Source organism: Schistocerca serialis, chromosome 1, assembly GCF_023864345.2.
Source record: "Schistocerca serialis cubense isolate TAMUIC-IGC-003099 chromosome 1, iqSchSeri2.2, whole genome shotgun sequence".
Lineage (NCBI taxonomy): Eukaryota > Metazoa > Arthropoda > Insecta > Orthoptera > Acrididae > Schistocerca > Schistocerca serialis.
This window is the reverse complement of record NC_064638.1, coordinates 763,562,852-763,587,319: the sequence shown is the minus strand read 5'-3', so window position 1 is coordinate 763,587,319 and position 24,468 is coordinate 763,562,852. Positions and strand designations below refer to the sequence as shown.

The 24,468-nt window shown below is 44.3% G+C and overlaps 1 protein-coding gene and 1 pseudogene across 1 annotated transcript in view; one reads left to right on the top strand and one right to left on the bottom strand.

Moving 5' to 3' along the window:
* The window catches only part of LOC126430853 (follistatin-related protein 5-like), a 221,283-nt gene that overhangs the window by 155,175 nt on the left and 41,640 nt on the right, over positions 1-24,468 (top strand). The window contains exons 9-10 of the mRNA XM_050090429.1: positions 7,737-7,877; positions 20,948-21,163. Coding sequence (XP_049946386.1) covers positions 7,737-7,877; positions 20,948-21,163 — 357 coding nt within the window. The remainder of the gene's footprint in view (positions 1-7,736; positions 7,878-20,947; positions 21,164-24,468) is intronic.
* LOC126430058 (5S ribosomal RNA) lies at positions 17,486-17,603 on the bottom strand (annotated as a pseudogene).

Below are 24,468 nucleotides of genomic sequence, written 5' to 3'. Positions count from 1 at the left end.
TCTACCGTCTGAGCTACCTAAGTACGACTCACGTCCCCTCTTCACAGCTGTACTTCTGCCAGTATCTTGTCTCCTACCTTCCAACCTCATCTGCGAACCTAGCAGAACTAGCACTCCTGGAAGAAAGGATATTGCGGAGACAGAAGAGCAGAGTGAAAATCTCATTCTGGAAACATCCCCCAGGCTGTGGCAAACCCATGCTTCCGCAATATCCTTTATTGCAGGAGTGCTAGTTCTGCTAGGTTCGCAGAAGAGCTTCTGTGAAGTTTGGAAGGTAGGAGACGAGATACTGGCAGAAGTAGGGCTGTGAATAACGGTCGTGTGTCGGGCTTGGGTAGCTCAGACGGTGGAGCACTAGCCCGAGAAAAGGAAAGTTCCAGAGTTCGAGTCTCAATCCGGCACATAGTTTTAATGTGCCAGGAAGTATCATAAGCATTGTTGGCCAATACTTTCGGCGTAAGAATTCATCCTCATTTGCAACGTCAAAGAGGGCGGAGGAGCGGACACATGTTCAGGGAAATGTCTTGCCCCTGGGGTGGGAAACTGACCCTAAAGGAAGAAGAATTAGGAATGGTCAACGGCATGAGGATGGAGAAGGCAATGCAAACCACTGCATTAAAGACACGTAATGTGTATCCACAAGACATGTGGCCTGTAACTGAAAAAGTGTCACGATGATCTCTCCGTTAGCAAAAGATTCCGGAATAGTCCCCGATTCGGATCTTTGGGTGGGAACTGCCAGTCGGGAGGTGTCCATGAAAAAAGATTGAATAACCAACGAAAGGATAACGTTCTACTAGTCGGGGCGTGGAATATCAGAAGCCTGAACGTGGTTGGGAGGCTATAAAGTCTTGAAAGGGAAATGCTAAGGCTTAATCTAGAAATAGTGGGGGTCAGCGAAGAGAAATGGAAAAAAAGACCAGTATTTCTGGTCAGATGACCATTTGGTAATATCAACAGCAGAAGTAAGATATATAATGGGAGTAGAATTTGTTATGAATGAAAAGGTAGGGCAGAAAGTGTGTTACTGTGAACAATTCAGTGACACGGTTGTTCTCATCATAGTCGGTTGCAAAACAGCAGCGACAACGATAGGCAGGTATAGACGCCGATGGAAGCTAAAGATGAAGAGGTGAGGAAGTATATGAGGATATTGAGTGAGTAAATCAGTAGGTAAGAGGAGACGAAAATCTAATAGCCATGAGGGACTGGAATAGGGAATACTCTCTGCAAGAATTGCAAGAGGAGGTGATGTACTTGGGAAAGGCCGGGAGACACGGTAAGATTTCAGTTAGAAAACATCACGATAAGATACTGGATTGTAAGTCGTAATCAGGAACAGATACAGACTGATATCACAATGTCGTATGATGAAGAGTAGGTTGAAATTCAAGAGATTAGTCAGGAAGAATCAATACGCAAAGAAGTGGGATGCAGAAATACTAAGGAGCGAAGAGATAAACTTGAAAATCTCTAAGGTTATAGACAGTGTAATAAGGAATAGCTCAGTAAGTAGTACAGTTGCAGTAGTATCGACAATTCTAAAAATCACTGAAGTTGGAAAGAAAAACATAGGTACAAAGAAGGTAACTGCAAAGAAATCTTCGGTCGATTGAAGAAAGAAGTACAAAAATGTTAAGGGAAATTCTGACAGACAGAAATACAAGTCGTTGAGGAATAAAATGAATAGGAAGTGAATAGAAACTATGACGAAACGGCTACATGAAAAATGTGAAGAAATCGAAAATAAAGTGATTGTCGGAAGGTCTGACTCAGCATATAGAAAAGACAAAACAATATTCCGTGAAATTAAGAGCAAGGCTTCTAACATTAAGAATGTAATGAAAATACCACTGTTAAATGCAGATGAGTGAGCGGAAAGGCGGAAAGAACTACACCGAAAGCATCTATGAGGGTGATGAATTGTCTGATGTTGTAGAAGAAGAGGCAGTAGTAGGTTTAGAAGGGATGGAGGATCCCGTGTTAGAATCAGAATTTAAAAGAGTTTTGGAAGACTTAAGATCAAATAAGGCAGAAGGGATAGATAACATTCCTTCAGAATTTCTAAAATCATTGGACAAAGTGGCAAAAAAAAGGCTATTCACCTTGATGTGTAGACTGTATGAGTCTGGCGACATACCATCTGACTTTCGGAAAAATATTATCCACAGAATTCCCAAGACTGCAAGAGCTGACAAATGTGAGATTTATTGCACAGTCAGCTTAACAGTTCATGCATCCAAGTTGATGACAAGAATAATATACGGAAGAATTGAAAAGAAAATTGAGGATGCCTTAGATGGTGATCAGCTCGGCTTTAGGAAAGGTAAAGGCACGACAGAAGCAATTCTGAAGTTGCGGTTAATAATGGAAGCAAGAATAAAGAAAAATCAAGACACGTTCATAGGACTTGTCGACCTGGAAAAAGCGCTCGACAATATAAAATGGTGCAAGATGTTCGAAATTCTGTAGAAAGTAGGGTAAGCTATAGGGAGAGACAGGTTGAACACAATATGTACAACAGCCAAGAGGGAATAATAAGAGTGGACGATCAACAATGAAGTGCTCGTATTAAAAAGGGTGTAAGGCAAGGATGTAGACTTTCGCCCCTTCTGTTCCATCTGTACATTGAGGAAGCACTGATGGAAACAAAAGAAAAGTTCAGGAGTGGAATTAAATCTCAAGATGAAGGGATATCAGTGATACGATTAGGTGATGACATTGCTATCCTGAGTGAAAGAGAAGATGAATTATATGATCTGCTGTACGGAATGAACAGTCTAGTGAGTACACAGCATGGGGTGTGAGTAAATCGAAGAAACACGGAGGCAATAAGAAATAGTAGAAATGAAAACAGCAAGAAACTTAACATCAGGATTGATGGTCACGAAGTAGATGAAGTTAAGGAATTCTGCTACCTAGGCAGTAAAATAACCAATGACGGACGGAGCAAGGAGGGCATCAGAAGCAGACTAGCTATGACAAAAAAGGCGTTCCTGGCCAAGAGAAGTCTAGTAATATCAAATATCGGCCTTAAATTAAGGAAGAAATTTCTGAGAATGTACGTCTGGAGTACAGCGTGTCTGGTAGTGAAACATGAACTGTGGGAAAACCGGAACAGGAGAGAATCGAAGCATTTGATATATTTGATATAAGGTGCTACAGACTAATGTTTAAAATTTGGTGGACTGATAAGGTAAGGAATGACGAGGTTCTACGCAGAATCAGAGAGGAAATGAATAGGTGGAAAACACTGGTAAGGAGAAGGGACAGAATGATAGGACATCTGTTAAGACATGAGGGAATGACTTCCATGGTACTAGAGGGAGGGCAAAAACTGTAGAGGAAGGCAGGGACTGGAATATATCCAGAAAATAGGTTGCAAGTGCTACTCTGAAACGAAGAGGTTGGCACGGGAGAGGAATTCGTGGATTCGTGGCTGGCCGTATCAAACCAGTCAGAAGACTGATGACTAAAAAATTTAAAAATGGGTATAGGTATTCCATTTCCCACTCCAACATACCTTACTTGCATTATACCAGGAAGCTTCACAAGGGAATTTTCCTTTGTTCGCTGCTCTGAAGTCTCCACTGACGGCTCTGGAATGTATCTCCTTTCAGAAAAAAACTGTCTGCATCGCTGAATGGTAGGCAACATACATTGGTGCAAATCGCAATACTCACAGTAAGAGCAGCAAAAGACGACAAGCTGTGAGGCAACGTGGTATACCTTAAATATATGTAAGTCTCTACGAGGAGTTGAGTGTATGTACCAAACGTGTGCTACAACGAACGAATGTGGGCCAGACTGCGCCGAATGGGAGGCAATCCTCCATTCTGGTGGGATGACATTGCCTTCCGCGGGCCATAGATCTTTTTGTTATTGCTCTCTCTCTGTTCTCATTCGACGAAGCATGTTTCCACGGAAAATTCCATTTTAAACTTCCACAGTTTACTTAAACATTATCTACATTAATAGTTCTGAAGGTGTGTGTCAGAAGGTTCTTGTAATACCACTGTCTCATCACTCCTTCCCTGCACCATTCGCAATTGGCGCGTGGCAAGATTGATTGTCGGTAAGCCTCTATATTAGCTCTAATGTCTCGAACTTCCTCGTTGTCCCCATTATCCGAGATACAAGTGGGAGGAAGTAATGTGTTGTCCGACTCTTCACGGAAAGTGTTCTCTTGAAATTCGAGTAGTAAACCTCTTTTGATACACAATGCCATTCTTGTACCGTTCCCTACTGGAGTTTGTTGAGCGTCTCTGTATCGCTTTCACGCTGAATAAACGATCCCGTGACGAACCACGCCGCTTTAAATTTGATATTCTCTATGTCTTTTATTGGTCCCACCTGGTGGAGATCCCATACTGATGACCAATATTCAAGAACCGGTCCAATAAACGCTTTTTTAACTACTCCGTTCGAGGATAAGTTACACTTCCCTAAGGTTCTTCCTGTGAATATCAGTCTATCATCTGCTTTTCCTACTATTTGTTTTATGCGGTCATTCTGCTCAAGGTCGCTCTGGATAGTTACTCCTAGATATATTATGGTATATAGTGTTTCCGTAATTGTACAGTAATGGATTTCTTTTCCTATATATGCCTTACATTTATTTACCTTCAGGGTCAACAGTCAGAGAGCCTGTGCCATTCATCAGTCCTGTGAAGGTGATGCTGCAAACCGGTACAGTCTTCCGGTTTTGATAATTTCTTGTAGACAACCCTGTCGTCTATGAACAGTCTTAAACGGCTACCGACGCTTTCTACTAGATAATTTATATACATTGTAAAAAATAACGGCAATGTCTCATTTACTTGGTGTACTCCGTAAATTACCTTTAAATTTGGCGAATTTCTTCTGTTAAGAGCGACGTGTTGAATCCTGTCTGCGAGGAAGTCTCCACTTCCAAATCTGGTTCGATACTCGATAAGCTCGTATTTTTTCACCAAACAGCAATTCCCGACGGTGTCGAATGCTTTCCTGAAGTCAGCGATCACGGCATCAATGTAAGCGCCGTTGTATACGGCACTATGTACCTCGTGGAGGAACAGCGAACAGAGTTTCACTACGTCTCTGTCTTCGGAATCCATGATGATTTTAATAGAGGAGATTTTCGTCCTGGAAATATTTCATAGTTCTCGAGCATGAAACTTTTTCCATGATTTTACAACAGATTGACGTCAATGATATAGGCCTGTAGTTACGCGCGTCTGTCCTACTCCCACTCTTGAAAACGGGAATGACCTGCAATTTTTCGCAGTCGCTAGATACCTTTCGCCGCTCCTGCGACTTACGATAAACTTACTGCTACTAGGGGAGGAAGTTCTTTCGCATAATATCCGTAGAATCTCACAGGTATCTCATCTCATCCTGATGCCTTTCCACTACAAAGCGATTGTAGTTGTTTTTCTATTCCGTGATCAGTTATCTCAGTATCTGCAATTTAGAAGTTCGTACGTTGATTTTAAGAAGTGATCTATTACGATTATCCGCGGTAAAACAAGGAAGAGCGAATTCAGTACTTTGGCCTTCTCTCTGTCATTTTCCACTTCGGTGCCATTGTGACTACTGAGTGAGTGAATGTTTGTTTTCTAACCGCTTACTGATTTTACGCAAGACCAAAACCCCTTTGGGATTTTACTCAAATCGGTTTACAAAATTTTAGTTTGCACTTCTTTCAATACCGTCGGTATGCTCATTTTCGCTTCATTCATCTTTTGCTTGTCAGCTGCATTTTGACTTTTCTTGACTCTACGATGGAGCTCTCTTTGTTTAGTTTTCTAACGGCTATTAAACCATGGTGTGTCTTTCCCACCCCTTAAAACTTTGCTCGGCACATAGTTATCTAAGATGTATTGAAGGTTCCATTCGTGGTCCATATCGAATATCTCATGTGGACTACTCAGCAACTCTGTAATTTGTATCCCGTCACGCTTGCTAAGGAAAAATATTTTTCGACACTTCTCAACATTGCTTGTAACATCTGTAGTCATTTATGTTATCATAGTCTTATGATCGCTATTACCCTCCTCTGCGTTCATTGATTAGAGAAGTTCAGGAAGTTCAGGTCCATTTGGTGCTAGTACATTGCCTTAACGAGTTGGTTATCTAAGTATCTGCTCGGAGTAATTTTCGAACAAACCATTCAGAACAATGTAAAACAAATCCATGTCTCTGGCCCCAGTTTTATTCGTATGACTCTTCCAGTGTACACCTGGCATGTTGAAGTCCCCCACCCCCCCCCCCCCCTCCACTACAATAGCATGATCAGGAAACATATCCACAAAGTTCTGCAAGTTTTCTCTGAATCACTCTACCACTACAACTTCTAACCCAGGCCATGAGTAAAGCAATCCGAGTCGGCCGGGGTGGCCGGGCGATTCTGGGCGCTACAGTCTGAAACCACGCGACCGCTACGGTCGCAGATTCGAATCCTTCCTCGGGCATGGATGTGTGTGATGTCCTTCGGTTAGTTAGGTTTAAGTAGTTCTGAGTTCTAGGAGACTGATGACCTCAGAAGTTAAGTCCCATAGTGCTCAGAGCCATTTGAACCATTCAAAACAATCCGACTATAATTTTTGACCCAGCTTTGAAGGTTAAATTCACCCAGATTAATTTGCACTCGGTATCCGTGCTGATATCGCTAGGTATTGTCGAATTTTGTTCTACCGTAAATACGTCGCCACCATTGGCTGCTAACCTACCCTTACGAAAAATATTTCAACCTCAATTTAGGATTTCACTACTATTCTCTTCCGGTTTCAACAAATTTTCTGTTTCTAATACTAACTGCACCTTATAACTCTCAATAAGCGATAATAATTCTGGGCTTTTTCCTTGGATGCTCCTGCAGTTTGCTAACAATGTAATATTAGCAAACTGCAGGAGCATCCAAGGAACGTTTCCAGTTTCTGATCTTAGACGACCAGCATTCTCTGAGAATAATATGGCTGATGTATCTCCGATTTCGACAGGCTATTAGTCTCTGATCAGAAGGGGAGGTCCTCTAACCTAAATGTTTCCCATATGCACGCCTCACATGATTTGTGGTCTTATTAGCCTCTTCCTACGTATACGGCACTCTCGACTTATTAAGGGGAACCCTACAACTCTCCACTTGATGGCACAAGTCGAGAAATTCGAATCAGATACCGTCGCAGCAGTTTGGCTGGTTTCTTTGGAACGTGGGTCAACAATTACAGCATACGTGTACTGAGAAACGTGTCGTTAGATCAGGCGTCACAAGGAACAGTCGGCCGGGTTAGTCTTACGCCACGACAAAGCGCATCTACACACCATTTCCAATACCAACGACAAGATGCAGCGAATCCATTGGGAACTTTTGGATCACACACCCTTCAGACCCAATCTCATCCTCGCTAACAACTATCTCTTCTTGAATTTGAAGCAGCGGCTTTGTAGCCAACGGAATGAAGATGAGAAGGATCTCAAGACTGCCGTTGTCAACTAGGCCAGTAATAGGGCAGAGATTTGGAGAGGTTTTGAAGAAACTAGTGCACCGGTATGAATGGTTCTTAGAACTGTACTGATGTTACGTGGCAAAGTAAAGAATGCTTGTAGGTAACTAAAATCGCCAATAAGAACTTTCATATTTAACTTATTATTTTTATAAAGTGAGCTGCCATTATATTTCAAATACGCTTTCACGGAGCGAAATGATGGTGCGGCTGAGTTACAAGTGAAAGCTTGTTTAAAATGTTTGTTCCCAGCGTCAGTTGGTGTGCGGCAGCAGCGGTACCGCTTGCAGCTGGGGACAGGCCATCAACGTGGCCAACCGCTACGTGTACGTGGCGCAGCCCCGCAACGACCGCGTCCTCGTCATCAGCAAGATCCAGATGGTCGTCGTCGACGTAAGTAATGCCCGACCCGCTTCTGCATTACTGCCGCTTCTTTGCTTTAGTTTTGAGGTTGTTATTAGTCGTAATGTCACACTATATACTAGGTGAAAGGCAACGTTAAGTTCCAGGTATATTTATATATATACAGGGTGGTCCATTGATCATGACCGAGCCAAATATCTCACGAAATAAGCGTCAAACGAAAAAACTACAAAGGACGAAACTTGTCTGGCTTGGAGGGGGAAACCAGGTGGCGCTATGGTTGGCCCGCTAGATGGCGCTGCCATAGGTCAAACGGATATAAACTGCGTTTTTTAAACAAGAACTCCTATTATTTATTACATATTCGTGTAGTACGTAAAGAAATACGAATGGTTTAGTTGGACCACTTTTTTCGCTTTATGAAAGAAGGCGCTCTAATAGTCACAAACATATGGCTCACAATTTTAGATGAACAGTTGGTAACAGGTAGGTTTTTTTAAATTAAAATACAGAACGTAGGTAGGTTTGAACATTTTATTTCGGTTGTTCCAATGTGATACACGTACCATTGTGAACTTATCATTTCTGAGAACGCATGCTGTTACAGCGTAATTACCGGTAAATACCACATTAATTCAATAGATGCTCAAAATGATGTCCGTCAACCTCAATCCATTTCGCAATACGTGTAACGACCTTCCTCTCAACAGCGAGTACTTCGCCTTCCGTAATGTTCGCACATGCATTGACAATGCGCTGACGCATGTTGTCAGGCGTTGTCGGTGGATTACGATGGCAAATATCCTTAAACTTTCCCCACAGAAAGAAATCCCGTGACGTCAGATCCAGTGAACGTGCGGGCCATGGTATGGTGTTTCGACGACCAATCCACCTGTCATGAAATACGCTATTCAATACCGCTTCAACCGCACGCGAGCTATGAGCCGGACATCCATCATGTTGGAAGTACATCGCCATTCTGTCATGCAGTGAAAAACCTTGTAGTAACACCGATAGAACATTACGTAGTAAATCAGTATACATTGTACCATTTAGAGTGCCATCGATAAAATGGGGGCCAATTATCCTTCCTCCCATAATACCGCACCATACATTAACCCGCCAAATCGCTGAAGTTCCACTTGTCGCAGCCATCGTAGATTTTCCGTTGCCCAATGATGCATATTATGCCGGTTTACGTTACCGCTGTTGGTGAATTACGCTTCGTCGCTATATAGAGCGCGTGCAAAAAATCTGTCATCGTCCCGTAATTTCTCTTGTGCCCAGTGGCAGAACTGTACACGACGTTCAAAGTCGTCGCCATGCAATTCCTGGTGCACAGAAATATGGAACGGGTGCAACGATGTTTATGTAGCATTCTCAACAGCGACGTTTCTGGGATTCCCGATTCTCGCGTAATTTGTCTGGTACAGATGCGCGGATCAACCGCGACACCAGCTAAAACACCTACTGTTTCCTTAAGTAACGCAACTATCAGGCGAACCACCCGGCCACTTGGATGATATCGTCCAGGATACCGAGCAGCATACATAGCACACGCCGGTTGGGCATTTTGATCATAATAGCCATACATTAACACGCTATCGACCTTTCCGCAACTGGTAAACGGTCCATTTTAACACGGTACTGTATCACGAAGCAAATACCGTCCACACTGGCGGAATGTTACGTGATACCACGTACTTATACGTTTGTGACTATTAAAGCGCCATCTGTCTCAAAGCGAAAAAAGTAGTCCAACTCTAACATTCATATTTCTTTACACACTACACGAATATGTAATAAAAATGGGGGTTCCTGTTTAAATAAAACACTGTTGATATCCGTTTGACCTATGGCAGCGCCATCTAGGGGACCAACCATAGCGCCATCTGGTTTCCCCCTTTCAAACTAGACAAGTTTCGCTCTTTGTTGTTTTCTCGTTTGACGCTTATTTCGTGAGATATTTGGCCCGGTCACAATCAATGGACCACCCTATTAGGAGCAGCAATATAGGTCACCAGACAAAATATTAGTAACCCCCTTGACAGAACACACTGGTCACAATGGAGCACGGTAAAACTGATGTCCGGCTATCATGTGTCCCTCCATCACTGATGTATTGTCCAGGGGACCACTACTTGGGGACGACAGGTCACCAGCGCCATTTTGTCGCCTAGCGACCACAGGATACCAGCCAGTGACGGACGGCGCTTCAGCAGGTAGCGTGAACATCGTCGTTGCGATGCAAAACAATCCCGACTGTGTGAAACGTGAGAGTGAATCTCTTATGTGTAACTGGTACCATCGCTTCGCTTTCTTTGACTTGAAATTTAGATCGTGTTGTAATTCGATTTTGTTGTTTTCAGTGTGACTTTACTTTTATTGCATCAAAAAATACGTAAAGTGCGACGAGTGGTGTGAGCCAAACACAAGAAGTGATATGAAGAGGAAAACATAGACAGGTCAGCAAATTCGTGAGGTCGGCGAGGTATTGCACTGAAAAAGAAAAGAAGACTATTCACACCTTATTTGTTATTGCTGAGGTTTTTAAAGAGTAAATGCATTTTCGTAACGATACAGAAAGAACAGTAAATTGTACATTGTGACATATTATCACATTGTTAATATTATTTTGAAAATGTACCTTTTAATAAGCTGACAGTCTTTTCACGAGTTGCGATATGTTCGCAACAAGGCTCCACTCCGATTCTTTAAATATTTATTGCATTATAAATCATGTCATGAGCCACAGAAGTTTGTTAATCAGGTAATTAATTTCAGTAAACGATGATCATTATCAGACCTGAGTAAATCTAGTATATTACATAATTTGTGTCATTGCGTGTATAGATGGCACAGTTACGTTAATCAGCCATTCAGCCTTCGTCATAAAATTTTAAAAAATGGGTACCATGGACAGCATTAGGATCTACATGTTGACACTTTGAAGACACGATAGTCTGTTGTCGCTCGTTGGTAGAAACAGATCATAATGAAAATATCAAACAGGCAAAACAAAGCTGCGAATGGTCTACAATGCTGCAAAAGTAATTAATATGTCATTGTGAAGCATAACAAATAAATTAAAATATTTCAGCTAACTAAACATTGAACAGTTTTAAGTAATTTCTTAAGTTGTGTGTTAGAAGTACCTACTGTACATAAATTTACACATACAGATAAAGCAGGCAAGTAGCTTTTTAGTCGCTAGACTATGCAAGGCATTGCTATCCGGGAGCCTTACACCATATCCGGCAAATTATCACTTGGGCTCTCGAACTGTGAACACCAATCATTTGTACGCGGACTGTAATTCAAGTCAGCAAAATGATTTCTACGTGCCAGTCGGCTGTATGGAATTAGCACAGTAAGATCGGGCAATAGGGACACGTGACAGAATGTTTCAAAGTAGCTGTCAGTTTTGGACTTGCCTGCGACCTCACCGTGAGTGAAGTTAACCGATTTGTGGGTGTACCGCAGTCTACACAACGCCTCTACAAGGAATGGATATGCCACTCGCAGTCATGTACACGGTGTGAGAAAAGTGTTTGTGTGGAGATGCTAACCGACACGGATTGCCGGCCGCGGTGGTCTCGCGGTTCTAGGCGCGCAGTCAGGAACCGTGCGACTGCTACGGTCGCGGGTTCGAATCCTGCCTCGGGCACGGATGTGTGTGATGTCCTTAGGTTAGTTAGGTTTAAGTAGTTCTAAGTTCTAGGGGACTGATGACCACAGCAGTTGAGTCCCACAGTGCTCAGAGCCATTTGAACCATTTGAACACGGATTGGGGCGAGTGTCACTCCTTTGTAAAGGACAATCAGTTTCATAAACGACGGTAACTGTTACTTGCCAGTGTATGCGAGTCCATCTCAACCATTTACCGAACAAACTTGGCTGCGGAGCCGCCTGCAATGGAGAGTTCAAGTCGAATACCTTGCGAAAGGCCAGCGCTCGGAGCGCCACATGAAGTTGAACGCCTTTAGTGATGATCAAAAAACAAAAACACAGAATCTGTACGGTAGCTGACTGGAAGCCTGAAGTGTGTTCCAGCATGTCGCGGTTTTGCCTCTTTTCAAATAATGCAGGATGCCCAGGCCACGGAAAGCGCAACGAGGCGCTTAATCTACACTGTGGATGGCGTAGTTCAACCCGAAGGCAGTTCTGTGATGTTGTGGGAATGCTTTTTGTACTTTTTGACTTGGGACCACTCATTGAGGTTACCGTGAACATGTACCACTAAGTTTATTTCGACCATCTCGATGATCCAGTGTTATTATTTATTCTACAGCTTCATGATGAGTACGCTGTGGGAACTCCCGTCATCGAAGAAGACAACAACCCTCTTAACAGTCTCCCTGCATACCCTCCTGGTTTAACGAAAAGTAAGGCACTCTACCGCAGCTCGAGTGTCATGCTACTAAATCACCCGATCTTAATGCTTGTAAATATAGGGCTATTCAGTGGGGGACAAGTAACGAGCAACAATCCCACAACTTCGTATCTCTGCGGGATTCAGTCATCAATGAGTGGCTTCAGCTGTATATGGCAACCTTCAAGGAAGTTCTGGTCTGTCTTTGCCACTGAAATGAGGTCATCATTAAGAGTAGTGGCGTTTTCACAAGGTGTTACCGATACGTCTCCTGTTGGGCGACATATATTTTGTCCGGTATGGTGATTAAAATACAATTTTTGTTTCTGCACTCCATCTACAGGCCACAAGTGGCCCATGGGGACCATCCGACCGCCGTGTCGTCCTCAGGTGAGAATGCCGATAGGATGAGCGTGTGGTCAGCACACCGCTCTTTCCGTCGTTATGGAGGTTATCTTTGAACGGAGCTGCTACTATTCGGTCGAGTAGCTCCTCAATTGGCATCACGAGGCTGAGTGCAATTGGCATCACGAGGCTGAGTGCATCCCGAAAGAATAAAATCGGACTCGCGTAATAAACAGTGTTTCTGAGTTTCAAGCGAGCTTCGCCGGCCGCTTTGGCAGAGAGGTTCTAGGCGCTTCCGTCCGGAACCGTGCCGCTGCTACGGTCGCAGGTTCGAATCCTGCCTCGGACATCGATGTGTGTGATGTCCTTAGGTTAGTTAGTTTTAAGTAGTTCTATGTCTAGGGGACTGATGACCTCAGATGTTAAGTCCCATAGTGCTTAGAGCCATTTGAACCATTTCAAGTGAGCTGCCGATCGCCAACAGTTTGTATGTTCAGCATTTTGTCTAAAGCAAGCTCCGACACCCAGAGCAGATGGCCCCTCGGGTGCTGACTGACCGCCGTGTCATTCCCTGCCTTATGGTGTCATTTGGATTCGATTTTGAGGGTAGTGTGTATGAAACTGGCGATAAACCATCAGACTGACGGAAAAAACTCATCCGCACATTTCTGAAGATTGTAAAAGCCGAAAAGCACAAGAAGTGTCGTACGATCAGCTTGAAAACCCATGCATCCGATATAATGACAAGAATAGCGTACAGAAGAAGGGAAGAGTATATGGAGGATGTGTTAGATGATGATCAGTTTGGTTTCAGGAAGAGTGGAGGCACCAGGGAGGCAGTTCTGACGTTGAGGTTAATACTGGAAGCAAGACTGAAGAAAAGTCAAGACACGTTCAAGGGATTTTTCGACCTGGAAAAAGTGTTCGACAATGTAAAGTGCTACAAAACATTCGTTATTCCGAGAAAAAAAGCTACAGACAAACACTGGTAGTATACAACATGTACAAGAACCAAGACGAAAATATACGGAACAATAAGCGTGGAAGACCAAGAACGAAATTCTCAAATTAAAAAAAATGTGTAAGACATGGATGTAGTCTTTCGCCCCTACTGTTCATCTATACGTCGAAGAGGCAATGAGGGAAATAAAACTAAGGTGCAAGAGTGGGATTAAAATTCAAGGCGAAACGATACAAGTGATAACATTCGCTGATGAGATTGCTACCTTCAGTGAAAGTGAAGAAGAATTAGAAGATGTATTGACTGGAATGAACAATTTAATGAGTGCAGAATGTGGATTAAGAGCAAACCGAAGACGGACGAAAGTAGAGAGATACTACAAATGAGAACAACGAGAAGCTTAACATCATAATTGGCGATCACGAAGTAGATGAAATCAAGAAATTCTGCTATCTAGGCAGCAAAATAACCCTTGACGAACGGAGCAAGGTGGACAGAAAAAGCACATTAGCACTGGCAAAATCGACATTTCTGGCCAAGACTAGTGTCAAACGCAGATGTTAATTTGAGGGAGATATTTCTGAGAAAGTACGTTTGAAGCGCAGCGTTTTGTGGTAGTGAAACACTGACCGTGGGAAAACCGGAACAAAAGAGAATCGAAGCATTTGGGTTGTGTCGCTACAGAAGACTGCTGTATATTAGGTTGACTGATAAGCTAAGGAGTGAGAAGGTTGTCGGCGAGGAAAAGAATACCCGGAAAACAGTGACAACAAAAAGGGATGACAGGACAGTTATTACGACATTACGTAATAAGTTCCATGATACCAGAGTGATCTTTAGACGGTAAAAACTGTGGGGGAACACAGAGATTGGAATACAGGTAGCAAATAATTGAGGACATAGGTTGCAAGCGCTACTCTGAGACGAAAAGTTTGGCACAGGAGAGAAATCTGTGGCTCAGAAGACTGATGACTAAAAGAAAAAAAGTTGTGGAGGGCCAAGGTTCAACACAATACTCTGTAACGTCACAAAAGGTGTCGTTACATGATTAGAATTAGTGCTAAAACAAACCTTCGTACTATTTGATATACAAAAATCAGAATTAAATCGGTCTTTTATGCAACTAATTAACTGTGAAACCATCTCAGCCCCAAGAACCGCATGCCTGTAGAAACTATATGGACCGGCGTATTTTCTTTTTTTTTTCATTGTTGTGCACGTCCTGTGTCCTTATTTCCTTTTTTTCGCCCTTTATTAAAGTGTGTGGTCATGTGTGAGTGATTTGAATGTAGTAGCAGACGAACCAGAGAAGTGGTGGGTTTCTTAATCTTCTGCCAACCTAACGGGTGTCAGTGGAATGTAGAGAGCAGTAACAGGGGGGTTTGGCTAAAGATGTGTGAAGCTAAACGTTTTCCTAGCAGATGTTGGTCATGGGCCTCTCCCCCTCGGGGGACGGTTAGTCAAGAGTGTGTTTGAAGACAGGTAAGCGACCAGACGTTCCCTCAGAACGGCTGCGTCGAACACGGGATAAAAGGTACTTGAATATGTTACTTATTTGTTAAATTCAACTTTTTTCTCGTAGCTGTTTTTGCAATGATCATTTATGTACCAGTTATAATTTTTAGTTCAATTAATCGGGTGGACAATAATGTGATTTCTGTTAGGCGCGACCACGCAATGTAGAGATTCAGATCTCAATCCAAACCTTAAGGTTAGAACTTGCCTTCTTATTTTTATTTGTGGTGAAAATTTTTTAACTATCAAAAAAAGAAACTGTATCGAGTGTGCATGTTGCAAGATGAGCCGATTTGTTTCCAAGCGCTTCACGCTAAAAATATGCTGCCACCAAATCCTGCTCTATACCAGATACGAAGTGTATACAATTATTCTGACTAAAAATGCTATCGACTTTCGCTTGCCCGTGTGGATTTAGTGCATGTGAATGTCTTTGTTTTAAAGTATAGCAGTGACCACGTGCTCCCCAGATCTTCCGATCCCCACAGGACTATGCAGATTAAAGGCAACGCGGCTTGTAATTCTGAAATGAGGAAGACATAGGATACCTTCTAAAAATATCATGAACGTTTGTCCATCTGTTAAATGCAAAAAGATTATCTTCAAAAATGCAAAAGATTAATCGAAAATAAAGATTTTGTCATTTGAAGCTAATTTCCGTTATCGATTATTTATTTCGCAACATGCCGGAAATGAGTGTCATATTAGCAGTATTTGATGAATACGCTTCCCAAATCTAAGGTTCTTGGCACAAGATTAGTTCACAGCACGTAGTTCTCTCTGATTGCCCCCCAAAATAATTTTGCTCTATCCATTGCGACCCTATAATATCCGTAGGTGAAAAGGAACACCCGGAAATAATAAATTCAATCGGTATAAAGATTGTTCTGAAAACATAGGTGGGCCTAAATCTTAATCAAATAACAGGCAAAATAATCAGAGAAGGTTACGTCGCCAAACATAAGAATGTGCCCAAGATTTTCTATCACAGCATGCCGCAACAAAAAAGAATAAAAGAAGTTCCAGACAGCAAGAATAAGCAACCCCTTCATAGCGTGCCAATATAAATTCTGTAACATTCAATACAGGTGAGTTGCAACTCTTAGCGGTTTTCGGATTTCCACGTGCTTCTCATTTCAGTGACTCCTCAGTTCTCCTCTGTAGCTTCTGTGCGTCTCGTTCTAGTCTTCCCAAAATAGGAAATCTCCTTGATAGTACTTGGAACTGAAACCCAGTAGTCCACATGGCAGTCAGATGCGATTGCTACTTCCCTCAGGAGGCGGATATTTTACGTGATGTAATACAATAAAAAACAATGCCAATTTCTATCGAGGGTTTTTGCACTACCTTTTCCTTCGTGTTTTAGATTTTCGTATCTGCCTTCAAAATGGAAAACGTCTACACGGCATTCATTTAAAAATAACAATTGTAATTCGTTACCACAGTCTGAAATCTATAACTTGAAGTAATGCATGGTGACAAATGTTCAACGAAATCTGGATAGCAAATATCTTTCAAAGTTATTGTTATAATATTACTGACCTATAATACAAAACCTACGAAAGGCGTTCAATAAGTAATGGAATGCAATTTTTTGGACCAATTCCAGTTGAGAAAAGAATTTTGAATTTGTTGTGGGACATGGTGCAATATCCCCGCTTCAGCCCCTATAATTTCATGAAGTTCCGATAGGTGGCGGCGCTATGTATTGCCTTCAAAATTGCTTCTGTAACGGAGGAGGGCTCCAAACAGAGAGCTGTCATTCTGTCATTGAGTTTCATTTGGCGGGAAACCAGAGAAAAGCAGGTACTCGTAGGAGCTTGGAGAACGTCTACGCAGACCTGTCAGTGATGTGAGTCTTGGGCGAAGCGTCTGTCGTAATCGCAACAAGGTCGTCGAATCCCATCCCATATCCTGCGTACCAGACGGCAGCACACAGCTGTGACTTCTGCAATATTGGAACGTGCGGACACTCTCATTCAAGGTGATCAACGGATCACAGTCAAACACCTCGTTACTCAGATTGAAGTCTTCGTCGGTAATGGTCACGAGTGTGTCACACCCGTCTTCCATTAGGGGTACTCAGAGGTGTGTGACCGCTGGGTTCCCCGCTGCCTAACAGAAGATCATAAAGAGCAACACAGGACCACCTGTGTGGGATTGCTTGAGTACGAGGCTGATCGTGACAATTTTTTTCCAACATCGTTACAGCTGATGAAATACGGGTTCATCATTTCTAACAAACGCTCCGTCTTCAGGCCACAAGTGGCCCAGCCGTACCATCCGACCGCCGTGTCATCCTTAGATGAGGATGAGGGTGGGAGGGGCGTGTGGTCAGCACACCGCTCTCCCGGTCGTTATGATGGTTTTCTTTGACCGGAGCCACTACTATTCGGTCGAGTAGTTCCTCAGTTGCCATCATGAGGCTGAGTGCACCCCGAAAAATGGCAACAGCTCATGGCAGCCAGGATGGTCACCCATCCAAGTGCTGCCCACGACAGACAACGCTTAACTTCGGTGATCTGACGGGAACCGATGTATCCACTGCGGCAAGGCCGTTGCCGTTCATCACTTCTAACTAGAAACAAAACGGCAAGCCATGGAGTGGTCTCACACCACCTCCAAAGTAGAAGTTAAAAGCCACTTCTTCAGCAGGTAAAATCATAGCCATGATCTTCTGGGACCCCGAAGGGGTTATTCTGTTTCATATCATCGATCGTGGTGCAACGGTCAACTCTGAAGCATATTGCACTACCCTCAGGAAATTGAACAAACGACTTCAGCGTGTTCGACGCCACTAAATGTTCAAATGTGTGTGAAATCTTATGGGACTTAACTGCTAAGGTCATCAGTCCCTAAGCTTAAACACTACTTAACCTAAATTATCCTAAGGACAAACACACACACCCACGCCAGAGGGAGGACTCGAACCTCCGCCGGGACCAGCCGCACAGTCCATGACTGCAGCGCCCTAGACCGCTCGGCTAATCCTGCGGTCGACGCCACAATAATGCAAACAAAATTATCCTTCTCGGTGGCATGCAAGGCCTCACAAGTTTGAGCAGCCGAGAGGAGCTCAAGAGCTTTCATTGGACTGTTATTCCTCGTCCCCCTATAGCCATGATCTCGCACCTTTCGACTTCCATCTGTGTGGCCCAACGAAGGATATACCCTAGGTTAAGCACTACGTAGGTGATTGGGAGGTTATTGCTGCAGCAAGACGTTGGCTCCGACGGCGACCAGTGAAGGCCCTACCAGTAAAGCGGCGTAAGGCCGTCGTATTGAACGGAGATCATGCTGAATAATAAGGTTTTGCAGCCAAAAGGCTGGGGAATAATACTAACATAGTGTACTGGAATCCTGAATAAAAGGAACCTGCTCTCAGAAAAGTATGTGTTGCTTTAATTATTGAACGTATCTCATAGTTCATATAAGGAATACAGATCAAACACAAATGTTAAATTCTGATAACAATGTGGGTATTATTGAAAGCTGCTTTTACTCTGTTGCGAAATGACACCAACTAGCAGAGAATTTCAGCAGAGACAAGTGTGTGGTTTGGGATCTTATGGACGCCCAACGGCGAGGTTATCAGCGCCCTGACATCGATTAAAACAAACTAATGTGGATAAGAACGAAAACTGTCGTACACGCATGCACACGAAACGACCACACAATGACTCCATCGCACAGACACTCTCACATGCACTAAAACCAATGAGGAGGCAAGATAGCCAGTCAGGAAATTAAAGCAGAGGGAAAACAAACCATAAAAGAGCTAAAAGAACAGCAACTGGAAATGTGACTGGCTGACCACTTACGAAGAAGTTTGGGTGAGCCAGCCTCCCCACTGACACATTAAAAATATCTCCCCAAAATTTTGTTAAAAATGTGGGACAATTCACAGAACTTTAAAACGCGAACCACATACGTTTGAGCATTGCATAAAATAGACTGCAGACCCGCCGGAAAATCCGCTGCAGTCCGCTGGTCAGCAAATAAAATGCAGTCCAATAAAATGTGGTGCATCTTGATCTGTACGCCACAAGCACCACACATCGGAGGGTCCTCTCGCCGGAGTAAAAATGCATGCCTCATAGGGTTGTGTCCGATGCGAAAACGAGTAAGGAGGACCTCGTCCCGTCGAGGTGGCTGGGAGGAAGTACGCCACGGCCGAGTTGTGGGCTTCACGACACGGAGCTTGTTGTCGGTCACTTCTAGCCACTCATGTTCCCAGCGACACAGGACTTTATACCCCAACAGCGAGGTGAGGGCATGCAGGGGGATAGCACACTGAAAGACCTGACGGTCACGACAAGCCTCCTTGGCTGCTCGATCAGCCCTTTCATTCCCCAGAATTCCCGCGTTCCCTGCTACCCATCAGAAAGACACCTGCTTCCCCAGTCGCTGTAGTTGGGGGAGGGCGTCCTGGATAGTTTGGATTCCTTTGCTGCTGGGTACAAACACTGTAGAGAGTAAAGGGTGCTCAAAGAATCTGAACAGACGAGAAATCTAACACTGGGACAAAGTCTCATCTGCTCCACTGCCCATAAGATGGCATATAATTCTGCGTCAAAGATGGTAAATTCGGGAGACAGTCTGACCTTGAGGAGACGATCCGGGAAGGTGACAGAGCAACCAACAAAGTCACCCTGCTTCGACCCATCCGTAAAAGCAGCTACATGGTCGTGGTGCTCAGATAAAACGGCAGAAAATACCACATTAAAAACGGAAGCAGGAGTGCTATCTCTCCTGTACCGCATCAAATCTAAGATAACTCTGGGCCTCTCCAGTAACCAGGGTGGCAGGTGGTTAAAACCCTGGATTTGGGGTCGTACAGACTCCACACCTAGGGACTCAGCAGAGACAAGTTGAACTAAAAGTTTTATAGATACCTTACCGATACCTTACCGATATTTCTTTCAGATGTGGCATCCCAGATTGACCAAACTGAGCGTTCGGAACAATATAACGTAATTTGTCATTGGCCCAGTAACCGCTGATACATCTGTGTTCTGTAAGGCACCTGACGGTGCGTGGCGGGGGTACTTCTGGCACCACTGTCGTTAACGCCCTTCCCCTTCCTTTCACGAATGGCGTGTGAGAAGAATGATTGTCGGTAATCGGTATTAGCTCTGATATATCTGATATCATCATTGTGGTCATTTCTGGAGGAAGTTTCTCTCGGAATGTCAACAGGTAGTCTCTCTGTGAGGCACAAAGCCCCTTGTATGAATTATATAAATGCGTGCATAGAAAGCCACTCTCGTGCTGACTGTCACTGGGATTTGTCGAGCATATTCGTAAAACTCTCGCATGACTGAGCGATTCCGTGACGAAACGGGCCGCTCTTCTTTGGGTATTCTGCATCTCTACGGAGCTCCAGTAGGTCACGGTACACTGCTAATACGACGCTACACTGCTCTAGTACTTCAGGTAAACCTCGTCAAACTGCAAGTCGTTGTTGGAATGTTAGCACAAATGCCGCGAGAGTATGGTCTCGTAGCAATGCGTAAAGTTTCTTCGTCATTCTATCAGAAGTGAAGGGGATGTGATCTCGATAAAACTCAATGATCTTTTGACTCAGCAAGTGGCTTTTCCTTCGACTTCAGCGCACTTCGTAGCCGGCCAAATCTGGCAGTTTATTCATATTGTATCGTTTATTTTCGTGCCGCTCGACTCTGTATCTTCGTGTGACGTCACATTTTCCACAACATCCGAAAGTATTGGTAACACACGAGGAGTCTGGCTCCAGAAACTGATAGTTTAGTACATACATATGTCTGACATTTGGAACTGCGCCTCGACGTCAGAGACCTGTAGACATTACCTACTACGCAGTCCACTAGGTTGCCATGTGCTGTTAATAGACGTATTCGAAACACCCCTGGCTGTTCTCGCCGGCAGGTGGTGACGACGGACAAGATGCCGGTGGAGCTGCACTACGTGCCGCACCTGGACCAGGTGTGGGTGCTCAACTGGCGGTCGGAGCGCGACCGCGGCGTCAAGACGGTGCAGGTGATCCGCGACGCCGCGCAGAAGCGCAAGCACCACACCGTCCACCCGGAGCCCATAGACGGACAGTTCGACCTCGTCAGCGGACTCTTCATTCCTCCTATACAGGTAAGAGGCCCAAGGCCAAATAGGCGGCACCAATGATAACATCTAAAAATGTCATCGCCGGCTGGGAAATATGAAGCCAGAGGTCACAGACGATTAGCCGACCGAATAATGCGCAATTTGCCTAGGAAATATGAGATGTGTTAAAAAAATTCCGGAACGTTGTCCACAAAATTTTTCTACGCTTACCTCTTACTCACTGTGCATGGTCTCCTTCGAAATACTCTCTACCGCAACCGATACACCGCTCCCGAGGCTGTTTCCAATACCGGAGCGGTCTTGGTACCCCTCTCGCTGGATCGCGCAAATAACTTTTCTCTCATCATCGGTACAAATCTTCGTCCTTTCAACGACGTTTTGAACTCTGGAAATAAAAGGAAAGTCCTCAGGGGCTAGGTCAGGGAACACAGCATCAAACAGCACTGTGATTTCGTTTGTTATGCAATTTCACGCACCAACAGGGATGAATGTGCGGGTGCGATATCGTGATGCAAGGGCCATGAATTTTCTCGCCATATTTCAGACTGTTTCCTTCTCTCATTTTCTCGCAAGCGCCGCAACATGTCCCGATAGCACCATCTATTAACAATTTGCCCTGTGGCACGAATTCATGATGAACTAATTCTACAAAGTCAAAGAAAACTACCGGCATGACTTTGACATTTGACCTGACCTGACGAACTTCTTTAGTCTTGGAGAACCTTCCCTGAACCACTGTGTGAAGATTGAACCTTGATCTCAACATCATGACAGTAGACCCACGTCTCATCGCCAGTTGTAATTCTCTTAAGTAACATCTCGTTGTCATCTGCGCGATCCAAAAGTTCTTCACAGATTGCGAGGCCATTCTTGTCCTGTGAGTAGTGGGGCGAACTTGGCGGCAACACGATGCGTTCCAACATTCTGTGTCAGGACTTCATTACATGATACAACAGAATGTTACATTCTTCTGCAATCTCTCGGCCAGTCAGTCTTTTATTGGCACGCACAATTTCATTGAAGTTCCTGACATGAGCGTCATCGGTAGACGTCGAAGGGTGTCCTGAATGAAGGTCATCTTTAACTTCCGTCCGGCCATTTTTAAAGCGTATGAACCATTCGTAACACCGAGTACGGTTTAAACACTCATCACCGTTGGCTTCCTAGATCATTTGGTGTGTCTCTGTAACGGTATTATTTTTTTTGCAGTTTCACGCAAAATTTAAGCGTTGGTCCACTACCTCTGCAACCTTGAAATTCGCAAACTGTGCGACACAACGTTCCACTCAATGCAGCACTGAACAATAACTAACAGACATACAGCAACGAAACTTCTCGCAGTTACACATTAAAACCAGACCTGTGCACAGATGCCAACCACATTTCGCTCCACCATACCATTGGCGCGAAATTACGAATGTAACTTAAAACACACTCACGAGGCACAACAACATGATTACCTTTTTAACAGCGTGTAGACCCATTTTTGGAATGCCAAATAATTGCATTTTTGCGCGACATGGATTCGACAAGGTTTCCGAAGGTATACAGCGCCAGCGCAGAAAGATACGTATGTAGCTCCTTTTTTGTGTTTACTTCGTAGATTCTTACTTAAATTGGGTGTGAGTTTCGTATAGGAGGTGTAATTTCGAGTTTTAGTTACTGTAATCGTAAATTCAGGCAGGTTGTAGGGCAGTCGTTAGGCATCTGTTTTGTTTTGGTACGTCAGTGGCACTTGTCTGTCTAGTAGGCTCTCAGAGACCAGTGTGGCCTGAGCTCCCAGTTGGTGCACATCGACAGCGCAGAGAGATACGTATATAGCTTCTTTTCTGTGTTTACTTCGTAGATTCTTACTTAAATTGCGTGTGAGTCTCGTATAGGAGGTGTAATTTCGAGTTTTAGTTACTGTAATCGTAAATTCAGGCAGATTGTAGCGCAACCGTTATGCATTTGTACAGGTTAGTTCATACATTCTTTGCGTGTTTCCCCTGCGTTATCTAGGCACGGACTCGTGTTTCAGTAACTGTTGTTCGACATTAATTAGAATGGACAGGGACTGCGATTGCTGTATTCGGATGAGGGCTGAGTTGGCATCCCTTCGCTCACAGCTGCAGGCGGCGCTGACTTGGGTCGCGAAGCTTGAGGCTGTTGCCAGTGGGCACCACTGTGGGGAGCCGGACTTGGGTATCACGGGGATGTCAACCTCGTCCCGTCTGTCCCCAGATCGGTCTGCCGCTGTGGTTGCCCCGGTAGCTGCCCGCAGTGGGGCTGAGCCCTCGCCTGTGGTTGATTGGGAGGTCATTCCAAGGCGTGGCAGGCAACGAAAGACGTCCGTGGTGGCTGATCAGAAAGCCTCCCCGGTGCGTCTGACAAACAGGTTTCAGGTAATGTCTCTGACTGAGCCAGATGCAGCTGCTTGCCCTGTTGCAGAGGATGATTCTCAGCCTTCTAGGTCCGGGCAATCGCAGAGGGTGGGCTTATTGGTAGTTGGGAGCACCAATCTTAGGCGCGTAATGGGGCCCCTTAGGGATATGGCGGCTAAGGAGGGGAAGGAATCCAGTGTGCACTCCGTGTGCATTCCGGGTGGAGTCATTCCTGATGTGGAAAGGGTCCTTCCGGATGCCACGAAGAGCACAGGGTGCAGCCAGCTGCAGGTGGTGGCACATGTCGGCACTAATGGCGTGTGTCGCTTTGGATCTGAGGAAATTCTCTCTGGATTCCAGCGGCAGAACCGACTGCGGACCTTTGGTGCAGAGCCGGATGGAGGGTCTGAATCAGAGGCTCAGACGGTTTTGCGACGGTGTTGGCTGCAGATTGTAGTGAAGTCGAAGTAGATACTCCGTGCGAATTGGTATAGGTGGAGGTTATACCTCACAGCCGAACTAAGTTAACAATTGGCTCCTTCTACCAACCCACAGACTCCGATGATATAGTTGCTGAACATTTCAGAGAAAATTTGAGTCTCATAACAAATAAATACCCCACTCATACGGTTACAGTTGGTGGGGACTTCTACCTTCCCTCGATATGTTGGCAAAAATACTTGTTCAAAACAGATGGTAGGCAGAAAACTTCTTCCGAGATTGTCCTAAATGCTTTCTTCGAAAATTATTTCGAGCAGTTAGTCCACGAACCCACGCGATTTGTAAATGGTTGCGAAAACACACTTGACCTCTTAGCCACAAACAATCCTGAGGTAATAGAGAGCATCATGACTGATACAGGGATTAGTGATCACAAGGTCGTTGTAGCTAGGCTCAATACCGTTTCGTCCTAATCCACCAGAAACAAACGCAAAATTTTATTTAAAAAAGCAGATAAAGTGTCAA